Here is a 24,255-nt window from a genome sequence, read left to right on the forward strand (position 1 = left end):
TTATTCAGGTTGAACAGTTTCACGACCAATATTAGCATCACCTTCTATAGCAACTTCAGCACCTCCAGCTTGTTCAGATTGAACACCTCTAGATTGTTCAGATTGAACAGATTCACTACCACATTCAGACACATGTATAGCATTTTTACTACCTCCAGATTACTTAGTGGTAGTGATGATTGGGGAGGTGTTAGTGTAGGTTGGGGTGGATGCTTGTGGTAATATGGTAGAGATGGGGGTGGTGGCGGACTGGGGCTGCGGAGTGGTGGGGGTGGCGGTGCCGTGAGTTGTGGGAGTGGCAGTGGGTGTAAAGGGTGGGTGTGGCGGTGAGGGTGGGAGTGGTGGGGGTGGAGATGCCGTGGCTTGTGGTGGTGGCGGTGAGGGTGTGGGGTGGCGATGAGGGTTGGTGCTTGGGGATGGTGGTAATTCTGCCGCTTGCAATAAAGTAGAAAATATCAGTCTTTTTTTTGGACGTTTCATCTTTCTTCATCTTTCTTCAATTAACAGGCTTTTATTTTGTTCGGTTTTTTAATTGATTGGGACAAAAATTATGCACACAGAAATGTAATGCTTGACAAAAAAAGCATAATTGTATACTGACAAAAAAATTCTACACATACAATAATTATATTTTGATATTAACATCATTTTGATATTAACATTTTCTTTTAATAATTATACAGGTATTTTTTATTTTATTAATTAAAAATTAATTTATATATTATAAATATATAAATATTAATTAAATAGTTTTTTAGCAGGAGAAACTAAATATTTTGAGAGGAAATACTAAAGGAGATTTGGTGCAATATTTAAAATTTAATCAAAGTATGCTTGAAAGTACTACAAATTAAAATATAAACTAGAATGGAAAGTGATTAATTAAAGTATTATTTCCTCGTTAATAAAATTATTCATTTTTGTATCCCCTACATGAGAACAATAAAAGAAAATCAAAGAGGTATATAACTAAAATAACTTTTAACCAAAGTGCCTTTTCTTATCCAAGTTTGTAACAGAAGACACTCCTGTAGAGAAGTCAGAGCAAGCGAGATAATCAGATTTTTACCACCTCTAGATTGTTCAGGTTGAACAGTTTCACGACCAATATTAGCATCACCTTCAGACACATCTATAGCAACTTCAGCACCTCTAGTTTGTTCAGATTGAACACCTCTATATTGTTTAGGTTGAACAGGTTCACCACCATCTTCAGATACATGTATAGCAATTTTACTACCTCCAGCAATTTCACTAACTCCAGATTGCTTAGTGGTAGTGATGATTGGGGAGGTGTAGGTGCAGGTTGGGGTGGATGCTTGTGGTAGTGAGGTAGAGATGGGGTGGTGGCGGACTGGGACTGTGGAGTGGTGGGGGTGGTAGTGCCGTGAGTTGTGGGGTTGGCTGTGGGGGTAAAGGGTGGGTGTGGCGGTGGGGTGGGAATGGTGGGGGTGGACATGTCGTGGCTTGTGGTGGTGGCAGTGAGAATGCGGGGTGGCGGTGAGGGTTAGTGGTAGAGGATAATGGTAATTCTGCCGCTTGTAATAAAGTTGAAAATATCAGTCATTTTTTTAGACGTGTCATCTTTCTTCAATTAACGGGCATTTATTTTGTTGGGCTATTTAATTGATTGGGACAAAAATTATGCACACAGAAATGTGATCAAGCATAACTGCTTGACAAAAAAAATATAATTCTATACTGACCAAAAAATTCTACACATACAATAATTATATTTTGATATTAACATCATTTTGATATTAACATTTTCTTTTAATAATTATACATGTATACTTTATTTTATTAATTAAAAATTAATTTATATATTATAAATATATAAATATTAATTAAATAGTTTTTTAGCCGGAGAAACCAAGCAATTTGAAAGGAATGCTAAAGGAGATTTGGGGCAATATATAAAATTTAATCAAAGTAGGCTTGAAAAAGCTTAGTATACAAGCGATTAGGGCTTGTAACTATTACAAGTTCATTAACACCTAATCCGCTAAAACACGCTGCAACTCCTACGTCACTTACACGCGCCATACAAAGATCCCGCGTTTGTATAACTACCAAATTTAAAAGATTTGTTTCCTTCTTTGTTTTCTTTCTTTTCAAATTTCATCGTTCTTCTTCTCGCGCGTCTTCCCCTGATTTTTCGATCGTTCTTTTCCTCTCCTTTCTCATTGGTTTGTTCTTCGTCATTGACGTTAGTTTTTCTCTCTGTAACTCCAGCTTCGTTTTGACATGGTGTATTTATAGTTTTTGACATAGTGTATTCTGCAACCTCTCTGTGTTGATGACCAGTTGTTCCGAAGGTTGGAATGACCTTTACCACCCTTGAAGATGCTCGAAAGTTTTACAGAACTATACCAAGGTTGCAGGTTTTTCTACAAGAGTTCGGAGCACAAATAGAAAGGAAAATGAGATTAAGAATCAATTGATTACATGTAGCAGAGAGGGAAAATGAAACTCTCATAGCAAAGACTCATTTGATAGGAATTGGAATGATTTTCTGCTAAACTTTGGTCTTGTGGACAACAAGTGGCTTTCATGTAGTGTTGGGTTAAAATCTGCAGCAGGGGTGTAAATTTAATTTGTTATCGGGTGTATTATAGTCTGTGTTTGGGTGTATTATGCAGATCTCTATGCAGACCGTCATATTTGGGTTCCAATCTATCTGGATCACCACTTCATATTATAGTGCCTGTAAATCAGACATTTTGAATACACCAGAAAGAGTTTAATTAATTTTGGTCTTGTGGACAACAAGTGACTTTCAGGTAGTGTTGGGTTAAAATCTGCAGCAGGGGTGTAAATTTAATTTGTTATCGGGTGTATTTATAGTCTGTGTTTGGGTGTATTATGCAGATGTCTATGCAGACCGTCATATATGGGTTCCAATCTATCTAGATCACCACTTCATATAGTACCTGTAAATCAGACATTTTGAATACACCAGAGAGAGTTTAATTAATTTTGGTCTTGTGGACAACAAGTGGCTTTCAGGTAGTGTTGGGTTAAAATCTGCAGCAGGGGTGTAAATTTAATTTTTTTTATCGGGTGTATTTATAGTCTGTGTTTGGGTGTATTATGCAGATGTCTATGCAGACCGTCATATATGGGTTCCAATCTATCTGGATCACCACTTCATTATAGTACCTGTAAATCAGACATTTTGAATACACCAGAGAGAGTTTAATTAATTTTGGTCTTGTGGACAACAAGTGGCTTTCAGGTAGTGTTGGGTTAAAATCTGCAGCAGGGGTGTAAATTTAATTTGTTATCGGGTGTATTATAGTCTGTGTTTGGGTGTATTATGCAGATCTCTATGCAGACCGTCATATATGGGTTCCAATCTGGATCACCACTTCATATTAGTACCTGTAGATCAGACATTTTGAATACACCAGAGAGAGTTTAATTAATAAAAAACGAGAAAACAGAGAGAAAAGAGTAAATGAAGAAGAAGAAGAAAAGAGGGAAAACGAGGAAGAAGAACGTGCAGAAACGAAAGAAAAGGAGAAGAAGAAGAGTAAGAGGAAGAAGAACGTGCAGCAAGAAGAATAAGAAAAATTTCAGAAACCATGAAATCGAAAAAAAAAAACGAAGAGAAGAAGAAGGGAAGAGGAAGAGGAAGAGGAAGAAGAAGGAAGAAGAGAAGAAGAAGAAGAAGAAGACGAAGAGAACCGTTGAGTGGGGCGCGTGTAGTTACGCTCCATTCAAAATGAGTTAATGCGCGTGTTAATGAAGTTTGGGCTGATAACTTGTAAAACTTGTACGGCCTTTTTACTTGTATGTGTAGCAGGCCCCAAATTAAAATATGAACTTGAATGGTAAGTGAATAATTAAAGTATTATTTCCTCGTTAATAAAATTATTCATTTTTGTGTCTCCAATATGAGAACAATAAAAGAAAATCAAAGAAGTATATAATTAAAATAACTTTTAACCAAAGTACCTTTTCTTATCCAAGTTTGTAACAGAAGACACACGTGTAGAGAAGTCGGGGCAAGTGAGATAATCGGATTTTTAGCACCTCCAGATTGTTCAGGTTGAACATCTTCACGACTAATATTAGCATCACCTTGAGACACATCTATAGCAACTTCAGCACCTCCAACTTGTTTAGATTGAACACCTCTAGATTGTTCAGATTGAACAGGTTCACCACCACCTTCAGACACATGTATAGTATTTTCACTACCTCCAGCAATTTCACTACCTCCAGATTATTTAGTGGTAGTGATGATTGGGGAGGTGTTGGTGTAGGTTAGGGTGGATGCTTGTGGTAGTGTGGTAGAGATGGAGTGGTGGCAGACTGGGGCTGCGGAGTGGTGGCGGTGGCGGTGCCATGAGTTGTGGGAATAGCAGTGGGTGTAAAGGGTGGGTGTGGCGGTGGGGGTGGGAGTGGTTGGGGTGGAGATGCCGTGGCTTGTGGTGGTGGGGGTGAAGGTGCGGGGTGGCGGTGAGGGTTGGTGGTGGGGTGATGGTGGTAATTCTGCCGCTTGTAATAAAGTTGAAAATATCAGTCATTTTTTTTGGACGTATCATCTTTCTTCAATTAACGGTCTTTTGTTTTGTTGGGCTTTTTAATTGATTAGGACAAAAATTATACACACAGAAATGTAATCAAGCATAATTGCTTGACAAAAAATAATTATATTTTGATATTAACATCATTTTGATATTAACATTTTCTTTTAATAATTAAACATATATTTTTTATTTTATTAATTAAAAATTAATTTATATATTATAAATATATAAATATTAATTAAATAATTTTTTAGCCCGAGAAACCAAGCAATTTGAGATGGAATGCTAAAGGAGATTTGGTGCAATATGTAAAATTTAATCAAAGTATGCTTGAAAACACTACAAATTAAAATATGAACTAGAATGGTAAGTGAATAATTAAAGTATTATTTTCTCGTTAATAAAATTATTTATTTTTGTATCTCCAACAAGAGAACAATAAAAGAAAATCAAAGAGGTATATAATTAAAATAACTTTTAACCAAAGTGCCTTTTCTTATCCAAGTTTGTAACAGAAGACACACCTGTAGAGAAGTCGGGGCAAGCGAGACAATCGGATTTTTACCACCTCCAGATTGTTTAGGTAGAACAGCTTCACGACCAATATTAGCATCACCTTCAGACACATCTATAGCAACTTCAGCACCTCCAACTTGTTCAGGTTGAACACCTCTAGATTATTCAGGTTGAACAGGTTTACCACCACCTTCAGACACATGTATAGCATTTTCACTACCTCTAGCAATTTCACTACCTCCAGATTGCTTAGTGGTAGTGATGATTGGGGAGGAGTAGGTGTAGGTTGGGGTAGATGCTTCATGCTTGTGGTAGTGTGGTAGAGATGGGGGTGGTGGCGGACTGGGACTGCGGAGTGGTAGGGGTGGCGGTGCCGTGAGTTGTGGGGTGGCTGTGGGGTAAAGGGTGGTTGTGGTGGTGGGAGAGGGAGTGGAGGGGGTGGAGATGCCGTGGTTTGTGGTGGTGGCAGTGAGGGTGCGGGGTGGCGGTGAGGGTTGGTGGTGGGGGGTGGTGGTAATTCTGCCACTTGCAATAAATTAGAAAATATCGGTCATTTTTTTTAGACGTGATATCTTTCTTCAATTAACGAGCTTTTGTTTTGTTTGACTTTTTAATTGATTGGGAGAAAAATTATACACACAGAAATATAATCAAGCATAATTGCTTGACAAAAAAAAAACATAATTGTATAGTGACCAAAAAATTCTACACATACAATAATTATATCTTGATATTAACACCATTTTGATATTAACATTTTTTTAATAATTATACATGTATTTTTTATTTTATTAATTAAAAATTAATTATATATTATAAATAAATAAATATTAATTAAATAGTTTTTTAGCCGGAAAAACCAAGCTATTTGAGAGAAAATGCTAAAGGAGATTTGGTGCAATATGTAAAATTTAATCAAAGTATACTTGAAAGTACTACAAATTAAAATATGAACTAGAATGGTAAGTGAATAATTAAAGTATTATTTTCTCGTTAATAAAATTATTCATTTTTGTATCTCCAACATGAGAACAATAAAAGAAAATCAAAGAGGTATATAATTAAAATAACTTTTAACCAAAGTGCCTTTTCTTATCCAAGTTTGTAACAGAAGACACACTTGTAGAGAAGTCGGAGCAAGCGAGATAATCGGATTTTCACCACCTCCAGATTGTTCAGGTTGAACAGCTTTACGGCCAATATTAGCATCACCTTCAAACACATATATAGCAACTTCAGCACCTCCAGCTTGTTCAGGTTGAACACCTCTAGATTGTTCAGGTTGAACAGGTTCACCACCAGCTTCAGACACATGTATAGTAATTTCACTACCTCCAGCAATTTCACTAACTCCAGATTGCTTAGTGGTAGTGATGATTGGGGAGGTGGAGGTGTAGGTGTAGGTTGGGATGGAAACTTGTGGTAGTGTGGTAGAGATAGGGGTGCTGGCAGACTGGGGCTGCAGAGAGAAACCACGTAACTCTCTTCACCACCTCACCCCATTTATTTTTCTTCTATTTATACGCCCACCATTCTACTGGGTCTCCCTTTTTCAACGCAAGAAACAGAAGGCAGCAAAGAGAGGGAGGGAGAGAGAGAGCAGAACCAAGACAGAAAGAAGGAGAGACAGGATGAGTTCCTCCACTTCTTCTGCTACTTATATGAGTGCTTGCTTCATCTGGGTCATCACAGACATGCACAAATAGAAGAAAGAAAAGAATGAAACGGAGCTGAGGAAGAAGGGAGGAGTGATCGAAACTTCAATTTTGTGTGGCTAGGATTTTTAATTCAAGGAAGAAGCAGAAATAGATTTTTGAACTTCAAAAGAGGTAAGGGTTAGGACAATTAGATTACTATTCATGTGGCTGTACCTGTTATGAGAATAGATAAACTGTTATATGCTTGATTGATGCTAAATGAGGCTCTAGTATGTGTTTGAATGATGGTTAGGTTATATAAATTGTTATGCTTGATAAAAATGCAGAAAGGTGAATTTGAGTTATGAATGTGTGTTTGTAAAAAGGGATAAATTAGTGAGTATAACCTCTTAGAGCTAGGATGACCATGCTATCAACTTTATTTAGTTAAAAGAAAGGTAAAACTATAGTTTTAGATAAATTCTAGGCTTGAATATAAGATTTGGTATGAGAGGTTGTTGAAAATACATTGTGCAGAATTTTTGCAAAATCTGCATAATTGGCAACAGAACAAAAGCTTTTCTGGGAGCTGTCCAGACCTAATTTTTAAATATTTATCAGTGTATTTTGCGTGAGAACAAGTTTCATGTCCATATTTATTTTGTAGGCTTAAATAAGTCATTTGAAAGATGGGTTGTTTGCTGAAAATTCTGCACTGATTTATGAAAACAGGGCACCACTTTCAATTGAAAATTAATTACCCAAATGAATTTATATGATCCTGAAACTTGTGGATTCTGAAATTTAGGGATATTGACTACAATCTCACCAAAATTTAGAAGCAACGGATTAGAATTGAAATTATTATGGATTTTATAAAAATACTGCTGCTTGCTATTTTTCTGGATCTTTACAAGTGCAGTAGCAGAATTTTAAAACCTTGTATAAAATTCAATTCTGATCCAAATGAAATAAAATCTAATTCAAACTAAAGGTTAGGATCTCTAGAGTTACTTTGATACGAGAGATAGTCCGTGCGTAAACTCTCACAACCTAAAAACCACACAACAAGACAGCAAGGTGCTGCTCCAACAAACCTAGGATAACAGTCTCAGTTTTTCCTTAATATCTGAAGATATACTATCCAAAAAAATATGATTCTTAGTTCTTTAGAAACTTGAGTTCAATACAAACATGTGGACATAAAGTTTGCATGAATCTGAGTCCGTTTGTGATATTAATCGTTAGATAGAAAATCAGTCACCAAAAAGGTATTAGGCTAAACAGGCTAAGAAATGAATAAGAATGCAAGTTACCCCTAGGAAGGTTAAAGTTAAAAGGGTGATGCGGAGGTATGCTTAGTAATATGGTGATGTGGAGGTATGCTTAGTTATGTGGTGATGCGGAGGTATGTATATTTATAAGGTGATGCGGGGGCATGATGAAAAGAAAGGAAATAATAAACAATGAATGAAAAGGATAGTTGAATGCTATTTGTTTGACTAGGCCTTTGTGCCAAACTGCTAATGCAGAAGTGTCCGCCTAACTGATACCCTAAGACTGCTAATGCGCGAATGTCTGCCTAACTGATAGCATATTGTATGTTGAATAGGCCTTTATGCCAAATTGCTAATGCGAAAGTGTCCGCCTAACTGATAGCTTGAGATTGCTAATGCGGAAATGTTCGCCTAATTGATAGCACTGTTCCTTACTGTGATACACATTAAAATATTATTATAATGAAGCCTAATTGACATGGGTAACCGTGATGCCAAGGTGTCTAATTGACATAGTAAAGGGACCATATTCGGGGTTCACTCCGAGTAACGTCAGGTTGCGGGTAGACAACCGACGCATGAGCTCATGGCCTGCACTAGGAACATGCATGCATCATAAATTGTTTGCACATTTGATTTTGATTGTTTACTATTCATTCTTTCTACGATGTGCCATCTGCTTCTTGTTAATTCTCTATTTTCTTATTCTTGTCTGTATTTTAAGATTATGATGTAACTTTCTCAAATTTTAGAATAACATAATAGAGTTAGGAGTAATAGTCATAGAGAATAATGTGAGAACGGCATTCATCCCAAAGAAAGATGCCAAGAAAGATTTATGTCAGAGCCCACGATACGGAAGTAGCCAAGAGGCTTAGTAAGCGAGTTATTACGATATAGCCAAAACTCTAGGTTTCACGAGAGAGATATGCTTTCACGATGTCGCCTTACTGGGAACCATATAGGTTCTCACCCCTTCCTTTTCCCTTCCCCACAGATGGAAGATCCAGACTTGATCGCCGCCATGGGAGTTATATTCAGAGAGGTACCAGAGGAGCACGTGTTGTCAGACCCTACAGGAGATGCTCGAAACTAGTCTTGAGCTGATGGTTGCAAAGTTGTGCCTCGACGGTAGAAAGAATGTACCATAGATGGTATTCATTCCTTAGACTTTGCTTTCCCTCACTTCTGTAGCATTTTTGATGGATAGGACTTGATATTTTCTTTTCTTTTAGCCCGGGTACCAACTTAGGGGTTTTCTATATGAACCAGGTATCTGGAAAGTTGTCAGTTGTTTATATATGTATATATATAAGTATGTCAAGTTTGTAGGAACTAACTTAAGACGTATATTTGTATGAAAGCTTTTCTGTGATCTTATTGCTAAATTTAATTTTGCTGTTAGTCTAGTATTTATTTTATATTGTATATCTCTAAATATGTTCATGGTTTTATTAATAGGTTTGTTATAACAAGTATGTGATAAAAATAAGTTAACATATGCGATTCCGATAGTACGAAAGGCTTATATGTAGTAAATATTATCGAGTCTAGAGTTTTATAGGGCTACTGGAAAGTATCACCTGATGATTGACAGTGATCCGGACCTGTCGAAAATCGGGTCGTTACAACTTGGTATCAGAGCAGTTCGTTCCTAATAAAGCCTAGGAATGGACTGACTATGCTTCGTCGCATACTCTGCTTTTTGTTTTCTCATGCTATTATGGTATCTTTATTGATGCATTCAACATGATCGTCTGCGAGCGCTTGTTCAGAAATTATTCATACTTGACCTGATATGTTAAGGCCGATCACCTTGATGTTGATTGTTTGGAATGAATTATACCGGAATGATTGTGAGTGGATGAATCTATCGATATAGGATTTCTCGCAACACCTGTGATTATTAGATAGACCACCATCATAAAATTTTAAAACGCCAACGACCATATTTGTGTGGCATGCAGCTACTGTACTTAGAAGTACGGTTGATTGTTAAACATTGGGATATGAATAGTACAAAAATGGTAACGATGAATCCAAGATGACCCGATGTGAGTGATGCGCAGTGCAAGCACGGTGACACGAGGTACGAATGTGGAGAGTTTCCATCGATTTCGTTTATGAACACCTTTAGGATCAAACATTTCCTTGCGTAAGATAGTTGTTGAGATGGTTAAGATAGGATCTTTTGTGGTTTTATAACCCTTAAGAAACACTCGAAGTTTCGAGGGTGAAACTTTTTGTAAAGTGGGTGGGATATAACACCCCGATTCTCACAGAGTTATTCTCATAATCAAACCGATTTTTTCTCCATTATTAAGCCACAATTTTCTTTTTCTTTCACCACATTTTTCTATCAAATATCATAAACACCATATCTTTAATTATTCATTTGATGAATTAATTAAAGAGAAGTATAAATATATCATTAAGATTAGTCAAATATGAACCAACACACATTAAACCATTTTTTTCGGTTCAACCGAACCATAAGCATATACATTATCAGGAACCTAACCATGATTAAAGCCCTAATCTTCTTTATTCTTCCTCTGATAACCAAAACAGAGAGAAGCCTCCTCCCAACCAAGGTTACACCTCTTGGTTTCCTGATATGATAATGGGCTTTGGTTAGGTGTTCTTTGGAGGAAGAACCACGTAACTCTCTTCACCACCTCACCCCACTTCTTTTTCTCATATTTATACGCCCACTGCTTCTACTGTGTCTCCCTTTTTCAACGCAAGAAATAGAAGGCAGCAAAGAGAGGGAGGGAGAGAGAGAGAGCAGAACCAAGACAGAAAGAAGGAGAGACAGGATGAGTTCCTCCACTTCTTCTGCTACTTATATGAGTGCTTGCTTCATCTGGGTCATCATAGACACGCACAAATAGAAGAAAGAAAAGAATAAAACGGAGCTGAGGAAGAAGGGAGGAATGATCAAAACTTCAATTTTGTGTGGCTAGGATTTTTAATTCAAGGAAGAAGCAGAAATAGATTTTTGAACTTCAAAAGAGGTAAGGGTTAGGACAATTAGATTACTATTCCTGTGGCTGTACCTATTATGAGAATAGATAAACTGTTATATGCTTGATTGATGCTAAATAAGGCTCTAGTATGTGTTTGAATGATGGTTAGGTTATATAAATTGTTATGCTTGATAAAAATGCAGAAAGGTGAATTTGAGTTATGAATGTGTGTTTGTAAAAAGGGGTAAATTAATGAGTATAACCTCTTAGAGCTAGGATGACCATACTATCAACTTTATTTAGTTAAAGGAAAGGTAAAACTATAGTTTTAGATAAATTCTAGGCTTGAATATAAGATTTGGTATGAGAGGTTGTTGAAAATACATTGTGCAGAATTTCTGCAAAATCTGCATAATTGGCAGCAGAACGAAAGATTTTCTGGGAGCAGTCCAGACCTAATTTTTAAATGAAATTATTTTTTTATAAAACTTCTGTATGTCTTGAATATGCCATAAAAATTTCAGGAAATTTGGCCAAGCGGTTTGGAAGATATGAATTTTTAAAGTTTAGTTGTTGCTGCAGATTTTTTTGGTTTTCTAGTTCTGCAGTACCAACTTCCAGACGCTATAACTTTTGATTTAAATGAAATTTTGACTTGATTTCAAAATAGTTTTAAATATTTATCATTTTATTTTGCGTGAGAACAATTTTCATGTCCATATCTATTTTGTAGGCTTAAATAAGTCATTTGGAAGATGGGTTGTTTGCTGAAAATTCTGCACTGATTTATAAAAACAGGGCACCACTTCCAATTGAAAATTAATTACCCAAATGAATTTATATGATCCTGAAACTTGTGGATTCTGAAATTTAGGGATATTGACTACAATCTCACCAAAATTTAGAAGCAACGGATTAGAATTGAAATTATTATGGATTTTATAAAAACACTGCTGCTTGCTGTTTTTCTGGATCTTTACAAGTGCAGTAGCAGAATTTTAAAACCTTGTATAAAATTCAATTCTGATCCAAATAAAATAAAATCTAATTCAAACTAAAGGTTAGGATCTCTAGAGTTACTTTGATACGAGAGATAGTCCGTGCGTAAACTCTCACAATCTAAAAACCACACAACAAGACAGCAAGGTGCTGCTCCAACAAACCTAGGATAACATCTCGGTTTTTCCTTAATATCTGAAGATATACTGCCCAAAAATATATGATTCTTAGTTCTTTAGAAACTTGAGTTCAATACAAACATGTGGACATAAAGTTTGCATGAATCTGAGCCCGTTTGTGATATTAATCGTTAGATAGAAAACCGGTCACCAAAAAGGTATTAGGCTAAACAGGCTAAAAAATGAATAAGAATGCAAGTTACCCCTAGGAAGGTTAAAGTTAAAAGGGTGATGCGGAGGTATGCTTAGTAATATGGTGATGTGGAGGTATGCTTAGTTATGTGGTGATGCGGAGGTATGTATATTTATAAGGTGATGCGGGGGCATGATGAAAAGAAAGGAAATAAGAAACAATGAATGAAAAGGATAGTTGAATGCTATTTGTTTGACTAGGCCTTTGTGCCAAACTGCTAATGCAGAAGTGCCCGCCTGACTGATACCCTAAGATTGCTAATGCGCGAATGTCTGCCTAACTGATAGCATATTGTATGTTGAATAGGCCTTTATGCCAAATTGCTAATGCGAAAGTGTCCGTCTAACTGATAGCCTGAGATTGCTAATGCGGAAATGTTCGCCTAATTGATAACACCATTCTTTACTGTGATACATATTAAAATATTATTATAATGAGGCTTAATTGACATGGGTAACCGTGATGCCAAGGTGTCTAATTGACATAGTAAAGGGACCATATTCGGGGTTCACTCCGAGTAACGTCAGGTTGCGGGTAGACAACCGACGCATGAGCTCATGGCCTGCACTAGGCACAGGCATGCATCATAAATTGTTTGCACATTTGATTTTGATTGTTTACTATTCATTCTGTCTACGATGTGCCATCTGCTTCTTGTTAATTCTCTATTTTCTTATTCTTGTCTGTATTTTAAGATTATGATGTAACTTTCTCAAAGTTTAGAATAAGATAATAGAGTTAGGAGTAATAGTCATAGAGAATAATGTGAGAACGGCATTCATCCCAAAAAAAGATGCCAAGAAAGAGTTATGTCAGAGCCCACGATACGGAAGTAGCCAAGAGGCTTAGTAAGCGAGTTATTACGATAGAGCCAAAACTCTAGGTTTCATGAGAGAGATATGCTTTCACGATGTCGCCTTACTGGTAACCATATAGGTTCTCACCCCTTCCTTTTCCCTTCCCCACAGATGGAAGATCCAGACTTGATCGTCGCCATGGGAGTTATATTCAGAGAGGTACCAGAGGAGCACGTGTTGTCAAACCCTACAGGAGATGCTCGAAACTAGTCTTGAGCTGATGGTTGCAAAGTTGTGCCTCGACGGTAGAAAGAATGTACGATAGATGGTATTCATTCATTAGACTTTGCTTTCCCTCACTTCTGTAGCATTTTTGAGGGATAGGACTTGATATTTTCTTTTCTTTTAGCCCGGGTACCAAATTAGGGGTTTTCTATATGAACCAGGTATCTGAAAAGTTGTCAGTTGTTTATATATGTATATATATAAGTTTGTCAAGTTTGTAGGAACTAACTTAAGACGTATATTTGTATGAAAGCTTTTCTGTGATCTTATTGCTAAATTTAATTTTGCTGTTAGTCTAGTGTTTATTTTATATTGTATATCTCTAAATATGTTCATGGTTTTATTAATAGGTTTGTTATAATAAGTATGTGATAAAAATAAGTTAACATATGCGATTCCGATAGTACGAAAGGCTTATATGTAGTAAATATTATCGAGTCTAGAGTTTTATAGGGCTACTGAAAAGTAACACCTGATGATTGACAGTGATCTGGACCTGTCGAAAATCGGGTCGTTACAATGGGGTTGGTGGGGGTGGAGATGCCGTGGCTTGTGGTGATGGCGGTAAGGGTGCAGGGTGGCGGTGAGGATTGGTAGTGGGGGGATGGTGGTGATTCTGCCGCCTGCAATAAAGTAAAAATATCAGTCATTTTTTTTGGATGTGTCATCTTTCTTCAATTTGAGAGGGAATGCTAAAGGAGATTTAGTGTAATATGTAAAATTTAATCAAAGTATGCTTGAAAGCACTACAAATTAAAATATGAACTAGAATGGTAAGTGAATAATTAAAGTATTCTTTCCTCGTTAATAAAATTATTCATTTTTGTATCTCTAATATGAGAACAATAAAAGGAAATCAAAGAGGTATATAATTAAAATAACTTTTAACCAAATTGCCTTTTCTTATCCAAGTTTGTAACAGAAGACACACCTGTAGAGAAGTCGGGGCAAGTGAGATAATCGGATTTTCACCATCTCCAGATTGTTCAGGTTGAACAGCTTCACGACCAATATTAGCATCACCTTCAGGCACATCTATAGCAACTTCAGCACCTCCTGCTTGTTCAGGTTGAACACCTCTAGATTGTTCAGGTTGAACAAGTTCACCACCACCTTCAGACACATGTATAGCAATTTCACTACCTCTAGCAATTTCACTAACTCCAGATTGCTTAGTGGTAGTGATGATTGGGGAGATGTAGGTGTAGGTTGGGGTGGATGCTTGTGGTAGTATGGTAGAGATGGAGTGGTGGCGGACTGGGACTGCGGAGTGGTGGGGGTGGCAGTGCCTTGAGTTGTGGGGGTGGCTATCGGGGTGAAGGGTGGGTGTGGCGGTGGGGGTGGAGATGCCATGGCTTGTGGTGGTGGCAGTGAGGGTGCAGGGTGGTGGTGAGGGTTGGTGGTGGGGGGATGGTGGTGATTCTGTCGCCTGCAATAAAGTAAAAAATATCGGTCTCTTTTTGGACGTGTCATCTTTCTTCAATTTGAGAGGGAATGCTAAAGGAGATTTGGTGCAATATGCAAAATTTAATCAAAGTATGCTTGAAAGCACTTCAAATTAAAATATAAACTCGAATGGTAAGTGAATAATGAAAGTATTATTTCTTCGTGAATAAAATTATTCATTTATTATCTCCAACATGAGAAGAATAAAAGAAAATCAAAGAGGTATTTAATACTCACGTCTCTATCAGCCATGAAGAATCGACAACGTTGCTTTGTAGTAAGGATACAACGAGGAATACATACAATGAGGAACACGGTATTCAATATGTAGTAACAGTGATGAGAAAAATAAAGAAGAGAGTAGCTGAGGAAATAAGTAGAACACGGTATTCAATATGTAGTAAGACAGTGATGAGAAAAATAAAGAAGAGAGTAGCTGAGGAAATAAGTAGAACACGGTATTCAATATGTAGTAAGACAGTGATGAGAAAAAAAGAGTACTAGTAGTGAGTGTGAGTATGACGGTATTTGAGATAGTGGTGGTGTTGTAGGAAGTGGTAATGACGTACCACATATTAGAAAACCATAATTAGGGAACAAAATCAGAAAAATATCAAAGAGAATTAAAAAAAATCAATATAATTTATTAGGATATTATTCTATAACGAGTGTACTCTTAGCGTACTCTTGGTCTATATATTGGTAAGAACTTTGTAATAAAAAATGAGAAATATGAATAACAAAAATAATACTTTTCTAAATAATTCTTCTTTTCTTTCCTAAACTCTTTGTACCATGGTAACACCACGGTCAAATTAAAATATTAACTCGAATGGTAAGTGAATAATGAAATTAAAGTATTATTTCCTCGTTAATAAAATTATTCATTTTTGTATCTCCAACATGAGAAGAATAAAAGAAAATCAAAGAGGTATTTAATACTCACGTCTCTATCAGCCATGAAGAATCGACAACGTTGCTTTGTGGTAAGGATACAACGAGGAACACATATAATGAGGAACACGGTATTTAATATGTAGTAACACAGTGATGAGAAAAATAAAAAAGAGAGTAGCTGAGGAAATAAGTAGAACACGTTATTCAATATGTAGTAAGACAGTGATGAGAAAAAAAAGAGTACGAGTAGTGAGTGTGAGTGTGACGGTATTTGAGATAGTGGTGGTATTGTAGGAAGTGGTAATGACGTACCACGTATTAGAAAATCATAATTAGAGAACAAAATCAGAAAAATATCAAAGAGAATTAGAAAAAAATTAATGTAATTTATTAGAATATTATTCCATAACGAGTATACTCTTAGCGTACTCTTGGTTTATATATTGGTAAGAATTTTATAATAAAAAATGAGAAATATGAATAACAAAAATAATTTTTTTTAAATAATTCTTTTTTTTTCTTTCCTAAACTCTTTGTACAATGATAACACCGGGGTGGTAAGGAAAATCCTTAATGCATGCAAAATTCTTATAATTTTTGTTATTCTTATTACTTTATAACATAACAAACTTTATGTCGTGCCATTTAAAATCCTAAGACGTACAAAAGGAGAGAAAAAGGGGAGAGGGGAATGAAGAAACAAGGTCTCATTCTACGTTTATGAAATTCCAATGTTTTATATGTACTATTACTTTTTATCTTGTAGCTGCCAATAAAAGGATGAATACAATCCTTCAAAGACAAAAATAAAATAAAAATTATAAAAATTCCTTCTACTGTTCTACACATAAAAATTTGAGTTAAATACAAAATCTTTTAATAATAATTTTTAATTTTAAATTAAAAGTCCGTGTAAATATTTTTTTCTTTATTTAAAAATTTATGAAGCAGACATTTCGTTGAGTTGCTGAGTTCTCGTGTCAGACACATTTCGAACACGACACTCATTGATACTCGTCTGACACACGTGTCTGTCGTGTCCAATCATGTATTAATAAAAAATAAAAAATATTCTCCAAACATACTTGAACACAACTAAATATTATCACATGTCAGCATCTCCAGCCTTATTTTTAATATGTATTCTTGAAATGAGTTTAAAAATATTATATATTATTATTTATTAAAACAAATTTATTTAAATACTTTATACAATTGAAAAAATATATTAAAAATAGTTAAAAAATTAATTTATATATATTTTGATATCAATAAAATATCAAAATATCATTATAATTTATCTAAAAAATTCTTTATATTTTATATATATGTCGTATCCCCATGTCACATAAGATTTTTAATATGGTGTGTCAGCGTGTCTCGTGTCATGTCGTGTCTATTCGTACATCATAGTTAATTTTTTTATTTAAGTGCTAGAATAAAATCTTTCCTAAAAAAAGTATATAATTATAAAATAAAATAATTAATTTTACATAAAATTTGTGAAAATAGCAAGCAAAATTCTTAAAATTTTGACTTACTGGCTACTAGTTTAAATTACATAAGCACAATAAAAAATGCTAGATGAACATATATATTGTATATTATGATTCTTTTATTAACTGTTATTTTTAGGTATAGTTATCAAAACCGAATTGGTAATGTGAAGTTATTGGGTCACTAGGTTAGTGGTTCAACCTATGGATCAGTGGTCGAACCGTTTAACTCGGTAATAATTAAATAAGTATATAAAATTATAATACAATATTTATTAAAAATAAAATATTATTTAAATTTAAATAAATTATATATAAATTTCTTTAGCTTATTACTTTAATATGATATATATATATATATATATATATATATATATATATATATATATATATATATATATATAATTTATATAAATGATTAGCCTTTAATTTAATGGATTTAATCTAAAAAAAGTTACATATAAATAAAATTAATCTTACACATATGGACTAGTGTATGGTTGTAGGTTTAAGCATTTTCATGTGAACTTTGTTATTATATATTTTATTATTAGCCTATAATTTACATAGAAGATTGTTTGGCTTAGTGGTAGGGGTGTGCATGGCCCGGCCCGGTCCGAAGATCCGGCCCGGCCCCGAAACACTTTAGGGACTAATTTGGTGTGATTTCATTGGGTCTTGGACCGGGTAAGGGTCTCAAAAATAGACCCGGTCATTATTTCGGGTCGGGTCCGAGCCATGGCTCGGGTTACCAGAAGTCGGCCCGGTGGTCCGGTCATCATACACAATTAATATTTTGTGTTATTAGTGATGGATGATGGATTCTTATGTGGAGTTTAAGTATTGTAAACCTTAATATTTTGTATTATTAGTTATTCTAAAACTATAAGTTAATGTTTTATGTTTAAAATGCATAAGATTTTAGACTAATGCATAATATTATGTTATTTGTATTGATTTAAATATTTGGTGTATTAGATAATATTAGTATTGATTATGGTTATACTTTAATTTTAGAGAAGAGTTGGTTCTTGTTATATTTTTTTAAGTGAATTTTACCATGTCAAATAATGGTTGGAGTCTTAGAAATTTGGATATTTTCACATGCTAGCTTATTAGAAGGTATCAAGCTAATGAAATGTTAATGGCTCGGTTTTCACCCGGTTTTTACCCGGTATAATCGTGGCCCGAAAAGTGTATAGATTTCATCGGGTTTAGGACCGGGTTCGGATCTAACAAATAAGTCCGGTATATATTTCGGGTCGGGTCTGGGTCACATCAAACCCGATTTTACCCGGCCCATGCACACCCCTACTTAGTGGCATTGAAAACCAAAATAATTTCTATGGTTTAGTTTGAAAAAAACATTTTATAACACAGTGATGAGAAAAATAAAAAAGAGAGTAGCTCAGAAAATAAGTAAAAAACAAAAGGGATCAAACATTTTATAGAGGAATTTTTGGGAATGTATTGTACTAGTAGTGAGTGTGAGTGTGGCTGTATGTGGCTGTATTTGAGATAGTGGTGTTGTAGGAAGTGGTAATGACATACCATGGTGGTAAGGACAATCCTCAATGCATGCAAAATTCTTATAATTTCTGTTATTCTTATTACTTTATAACGTAGCAAACTTTATGTAGTGCCATTTAAAATCCTAAAATAATAGAATAGACGTACAAAAGGGGAGAAAAAGGGGAGGAAAAATGAGGAAGCAAGGGCACGTTCTACGTTTATGGAATTTCAATGTTTTATATGTACTATTACTTTTTATCTTGTAGCTGCCAATAAAAGGATGAATACAATCCTTCAAAGACAAAAAAAATAAAAATTATATAAATTCCTTCTACTGTTCTACGCATAAAAATTTGAGTTAAATAGAAAATCTTTTAATAATAATTTTTAATTTTAAATTAAAGTCAATGTAAATATATTTTTTTTTTATTTAAAAATTTATGAAGTACAGATATTTCATTGAGTTGCTATGTTCTCGTGTCAGACACATTTCGAACACGACACTCATCGATACTCATCCGACACACGTGTCTGTTGTGTCCAACTATGTATTAATAAAAAATAAAAAAATATTCTCCAAACATACTTGAACACACCTAAATATTATCACATGTCAGTGTGTCTAACCTTATTTTTAATATGTATTCTTGAAATGAGTTTAAAAACATTATATATTATTATTTATTAAAACAAAATTATTTAAATACTTTATACAATTGACAAAACATATTAAAAATAGTTAAAAATTAATTTATATATATTTTGATATCAATAAAATATCAAAATATCATTATAATTTATCTAAAAAATACTTTATATTTTATATATATATCGTATCCCATGTCACATAAGATTTTTAATATGGTGTGTCAGCGTGTCTCGTGTCATGTCGTGTCCTGTGTTCGTGCATCATAGTTAATTTTTTTTATTTAAGTGCTAGAATAAAATCTTTCCTAACAAAGTATATAATTATAAAATAAAATAATTAATTTTGCTTAAAATTTGTGAAATTAGCATGCAAAATTCTTATAATTTTGACTTATTGGCTACTAGTTTAAATTACATAAGCACAATAAAAAATGCTAGATGAACATATATATTGTATATTATAATTCTTTTGTTAACTGTTATTTTTAGTTATAGTTATCAAAACCAAACTAATAATTAATCCGATAAAATTACTAGATCATTGGGTTAGTGGTTCAACCGATAGGTCAGTAGTCGAACTGTTTAACTCGGTAATAATTAAATAAATATATAAAATTATAATACAATATTTATTAAAAAATAAAATATTATTTAAATTTAAATAAATTATATATAAATTTCTTTAGCTTGTTACTTATATATATATATATATATTATATATATATAATATATATATATATATATATATATATATATATATATATATATATTAGCCTTTAATTTAAGGGGAGTGCTACGGTGAAGAGTTGAAGAATTTTCTTCTCATGCTGAAACAAGGTAGAATGAATGAATATTGGACGCGTGTGTTAATGTTCCCCAAGAGAAGACATATCTGACGGAAGCAGAGAGAGAACAGGCGTTAAAGTGTCAAACTGATTAATAAATAGGTAGGAGATAATGTTAATTAATGTGGTTAAGTATTTGGGCCAATTTAATTTGAAGCCCAAAATTTTTTTTTGAAGCTGTGTTTTTCGTTGAAGAAAAATTTTGTATTCCTGTGTGGGCTTAGTCTCAACAATAATAATAATAATAACAATAATAATAATATGTGATGAAGGTATTGGAACTTCGGAAGAGTTAGGGTAACCGACACTGTAACAAGTTTAAGGAAGGGGAAGGGTGACGGCCATACACAGTGGAAGGGCAAAAAAATTGAAGGGAACAAAGGGAAACAACCAAGAGCTGCAAAATGAGGAATGTACAAATATATTTTTAAAATTTGTACTCTGGACAAGTAAATATATCTATTATCATACATAAATAATTAAAAGAAATATAAATTGTTAAAATTAATAACAAAAATTTAAGATGATTAAAATCAATATTTGTACAAGTCTTTCTTATACTATTTTTATTTCTTTATTTTACAATTTATTAGTACGTTATTATTTAATTAATGATAAAAAATTTATTTTTATGAGAAATCAGTTTTTGTATAATTTTAAAGAAGAGACCACTAAATAAGTTTAAAAATTAATATAAAAATGATATTCTAAATAAAAAATTGTTAACATTCAAATTTTTAAATACAAAAACAAATTGTATACATATTGAAGATATAATGTAAATATATGTTTAAATAAATAAAGAAGACAAAAATATTATTTATATTTTATGAATACTCCCAATTTATCTGTTTTATATATTTTATGCATATATTTATTTATCTTTTAAATTTAAATACAAATAGCATTTGTATTTAAAATTTGTAATATTAAATAATTTTATTAAAATTTTTATTTTTACCTTATTGTTTAAATTATTATATTGGTATCTTCTCTAAGATAAAACAAAATTTAATTCTTTAAAAAAGTAATTTCTTTTATTTTTAATAAATTGTTAACTAAAAAAGAAAAATTATTTAAAATACAGTAATAAGCTGACTTTTATTATTTTAAATTTGTATTAATTTCAGTAATATATCTATTTTTAAAAAAATTTATATGATAAAAAATATTAACTTGGTTAGAAAAAATTTTATTTCTATATTTATATGTTCATCCTTATATATATTTTTCTAATTGTTTTTACTAGGTTTATTTTGTTATATTACATTTTACATATGAATATATATTGCCACAGACCCCGCCGCTTTGAGACTCTCCTCGATCATAGTGGTAAGGTGGCTCCGAACAGAGATATCATCCATGCCTATACGAGCATGAGATATATTCTTTCGGACAAACGCAAGAGCATCCGCCTTAACCTCACCAGAAGAACCAGACTCTAAGGTCGCTTCTTGGGATCAGGGGAAGGTCGGATGTCGGGGGGCGGCTGAGAGGGAGCTGAAGAAGATCACCATGGGATTGGAAAGAGTCCCAACGTTCCGAGGAGGAGGAGGAGAAGATAACCCTGGCACCACCAGTCCGAGAGCGAGACTTAGATTTAGCCTCCTGGACCCTCTGGAAAGATTCTTGAGCAATTGTCTTTGCCATTTCTGAAAACGAAAACAGTAGCTAAAGAATCAAACACTCGGAATTATTAACAAGTCGGGAATCTAACAGACAAGAGAAAACTACCTAGCTGTGATTGGATAAAGGCCAGAGACCCTTGGAGATACTTTTTAGTATCCAAATGTGGGGCCCTCCCCCACACTTCTCGGAGGAACCCAACAACGGCAGCCTCTACTTCATCCAGGTCATCCAGACCATATTTCTCACAAGGGGAGGCCTCCAGCCAGTATAAGGAAAAGCAAGGAGAAGAATTATCATCCACAAAAAAGGGGTGATGACCCTCCACAGCTTGCACTTCGAAAAAAAAATTTTTAAAGTCATGAAAAGATTCATCAAAAAGGGTAAAAATCCTCCGACTTTGTATGGCTCGGAAGGAAACCTATTGTTGTTTATTGTTCAGCCCAGTAAAAGGCTTGGTCATATAAAAAAGATGGAAAAAGATTTTCAGAGAGGTCGGGAAATCCAGAGCATGGCTAATAAATTGATAAATTTTCAAGAAACCCCAAGAGTTAGGGTGAAGTTGGGTAGGGGCAACCCCACAATGCTGCAAAGCAGACACCTCAAAATCTGAAAAGGGTAGAAAGACGCCCAGACGGGTGATCATGCACTCATACATAAAAAAATGGGGAGCCGTTCCGTTGGATCTCCCATGACAAACTCGGTCCTCTGAACCAGGGACAAGCAATTCATACTTAGCATCATCCTCATCCGAAGTACAGAGCCGGTGGTGGGTGCGAAGATGAGTAGTAAAACCCGCATCAACCAACGGCTCCTCCCCTAAAACAGTAACATCGACCCAATCATAAAAGTTTTGGGAATAAATATTATATATTAACAGTAACATCGACCCAATCATAACTTTGGTTTTAATAAATAATATATATTATATCTAAACTTATTTTGAGAATACATGTTAACAATAAGATTGGACACGCTGACACGTGATGATATTTAGGTGTGTTCAAACGTGTCCGGAGAAGATTTTCTTTTTTAATTTATTAACACACGGTTGGATACAACAGATACGCATATCGAACGAGTGTCGGTCATTATTGTGTTCGAAATGTGCCCAACACACGAAAACGATAACTCAATAAAATATAGTTATATCTTACTTAATATTTTATTTACTTCAAAATAAATATACATGTAAAATGAGAATACATCTTAAAATATTTTTAATTATTATAAAATTATTATTAAACTTTCAAATTTTTTTCTCAAAAATTTTAATTGTTGTATCTTCATTTTTACGAAATATTAAACTTATTACAATTTTATGTCTCAATTATAATTTTAGTTTTGCTCTCTAATCACTATATGTAATATTGACTTTAATCTCCCAAGTTCCAATCCCAATCTCTATCAATATACTTTTAGAAGGTACTTATGACAATGCTTATGTGTGTGTTTGCATTAGAGTTGGCCACACTGGAGTTTGAGTAAAAGTGATTTTGTAAAATTGATTTTGATAACATGAAATTGTTTGGATAATATTACTTAAAATTATTTTTAGATAGATAATTAGTTAATTACCAAAAAAATATAATATTACATTATAATATTTTTTAACATATTTAATCCTTTTTATACTTTTTTTGGTATATTTTTATATAATATTTTTATAAAATTTTATTTCACTTTATTACAATTTTTTAATAATAATTAATATTTATTTATTAAATTAAAAATAAGATATAAAATAATATATTTTACTACTTTTTATGAGTACTCTTGGTAATTTTATTTTCTTTACTATTTTAGATTCTAATTTTTAACTAATTATGTCTTCATTATTATTTGTTATAACTAATTTTTTATTTAATTTATCATTTTCAATAGGAACAATAATACATATTATAACATATTAGAATAATAAACAATGAACAAAAATTATAATAATAAATTTTACAATGTCAAACAAAAAAATATTCTAAATTTTATTAGTAATCTTAGCATTATTATTTGTTATAACTAATTTTTTATTTAATTTATCATTTTTCAATAGGAACAATAATACATATTATAACATATTAGAATAATAAACAATGAACAAAATTATAATAATAATTTTACAATGTCAAACAAAAAAATATTCTATAATTTTATTTAGTAATCTTAGTATTCTTTTATTTATTATTAATTATTACTTATGATTCCATTGTTATGTATGATTAGTTTTTTATTTACTTTATCATTTTTAATAAGATCAATAATTCATATTACAATATAATTAAAATAACAAAATTAATAAAACAACTAAAATATAAAAAAAAAAACTAAAATTTGAAAAAAATTAAAATATTTGAAATGACTTGAAACAAATATGAAAATTCTTTTGAAAAACACCGAT

General features: G+C 33.2%; 1 protein-coding gene across 1 annotated transcript; it reads right to left on the reverse strand.

Annotated features, from left to right (window-relative positions):
• LOC130933657 (uncharacterized) lies at positions 1 to 21,884 on the reverse strand. Its single transcript, XM_057863281.1, has 12 exons — positions 21,661 to 21,884; positions 15,140 to 15,200; positions 14,322 to 14,819; positions 13,909 to 14,013; positions 6,175 to 6,513; positions 5,398 to 5,579; positions 5,063 to 5,210; positions 4,322 to 4,500; positions 4,039 to 4,220; positions 1,070 to 1,210; positions 251 to 428; positions 1 to 115 (listed from the first exon to the last, which is right to left on the reverse strand). Exons 1-12 carry the CDS (start codon positions 21,882 to 21,884, stop codon positions 1 to 3), a joined length of 2,352 nt encoding a protein of 783 aa, XP_057719264.1.
• Between the last annotated feature and the right edge of the window lie 2,371 nt (positions 21,885 to 24,255).

This window comes from Arachis stenosperma, chromosome 6 (assembly GCF_014773155.1).
Source record: "Arachis stenosperma cultivar V10309 chromosome 6, arast.V10309.gnm1.PFL2, whole genome shotgun sequence".
Taxonomy (NCBI): Eukaryota; Viridiplantae; Streptophyta; class Magnoliopsida; order Fabales; family Fabaceae; genus Arachis; species Arachis stenosperma.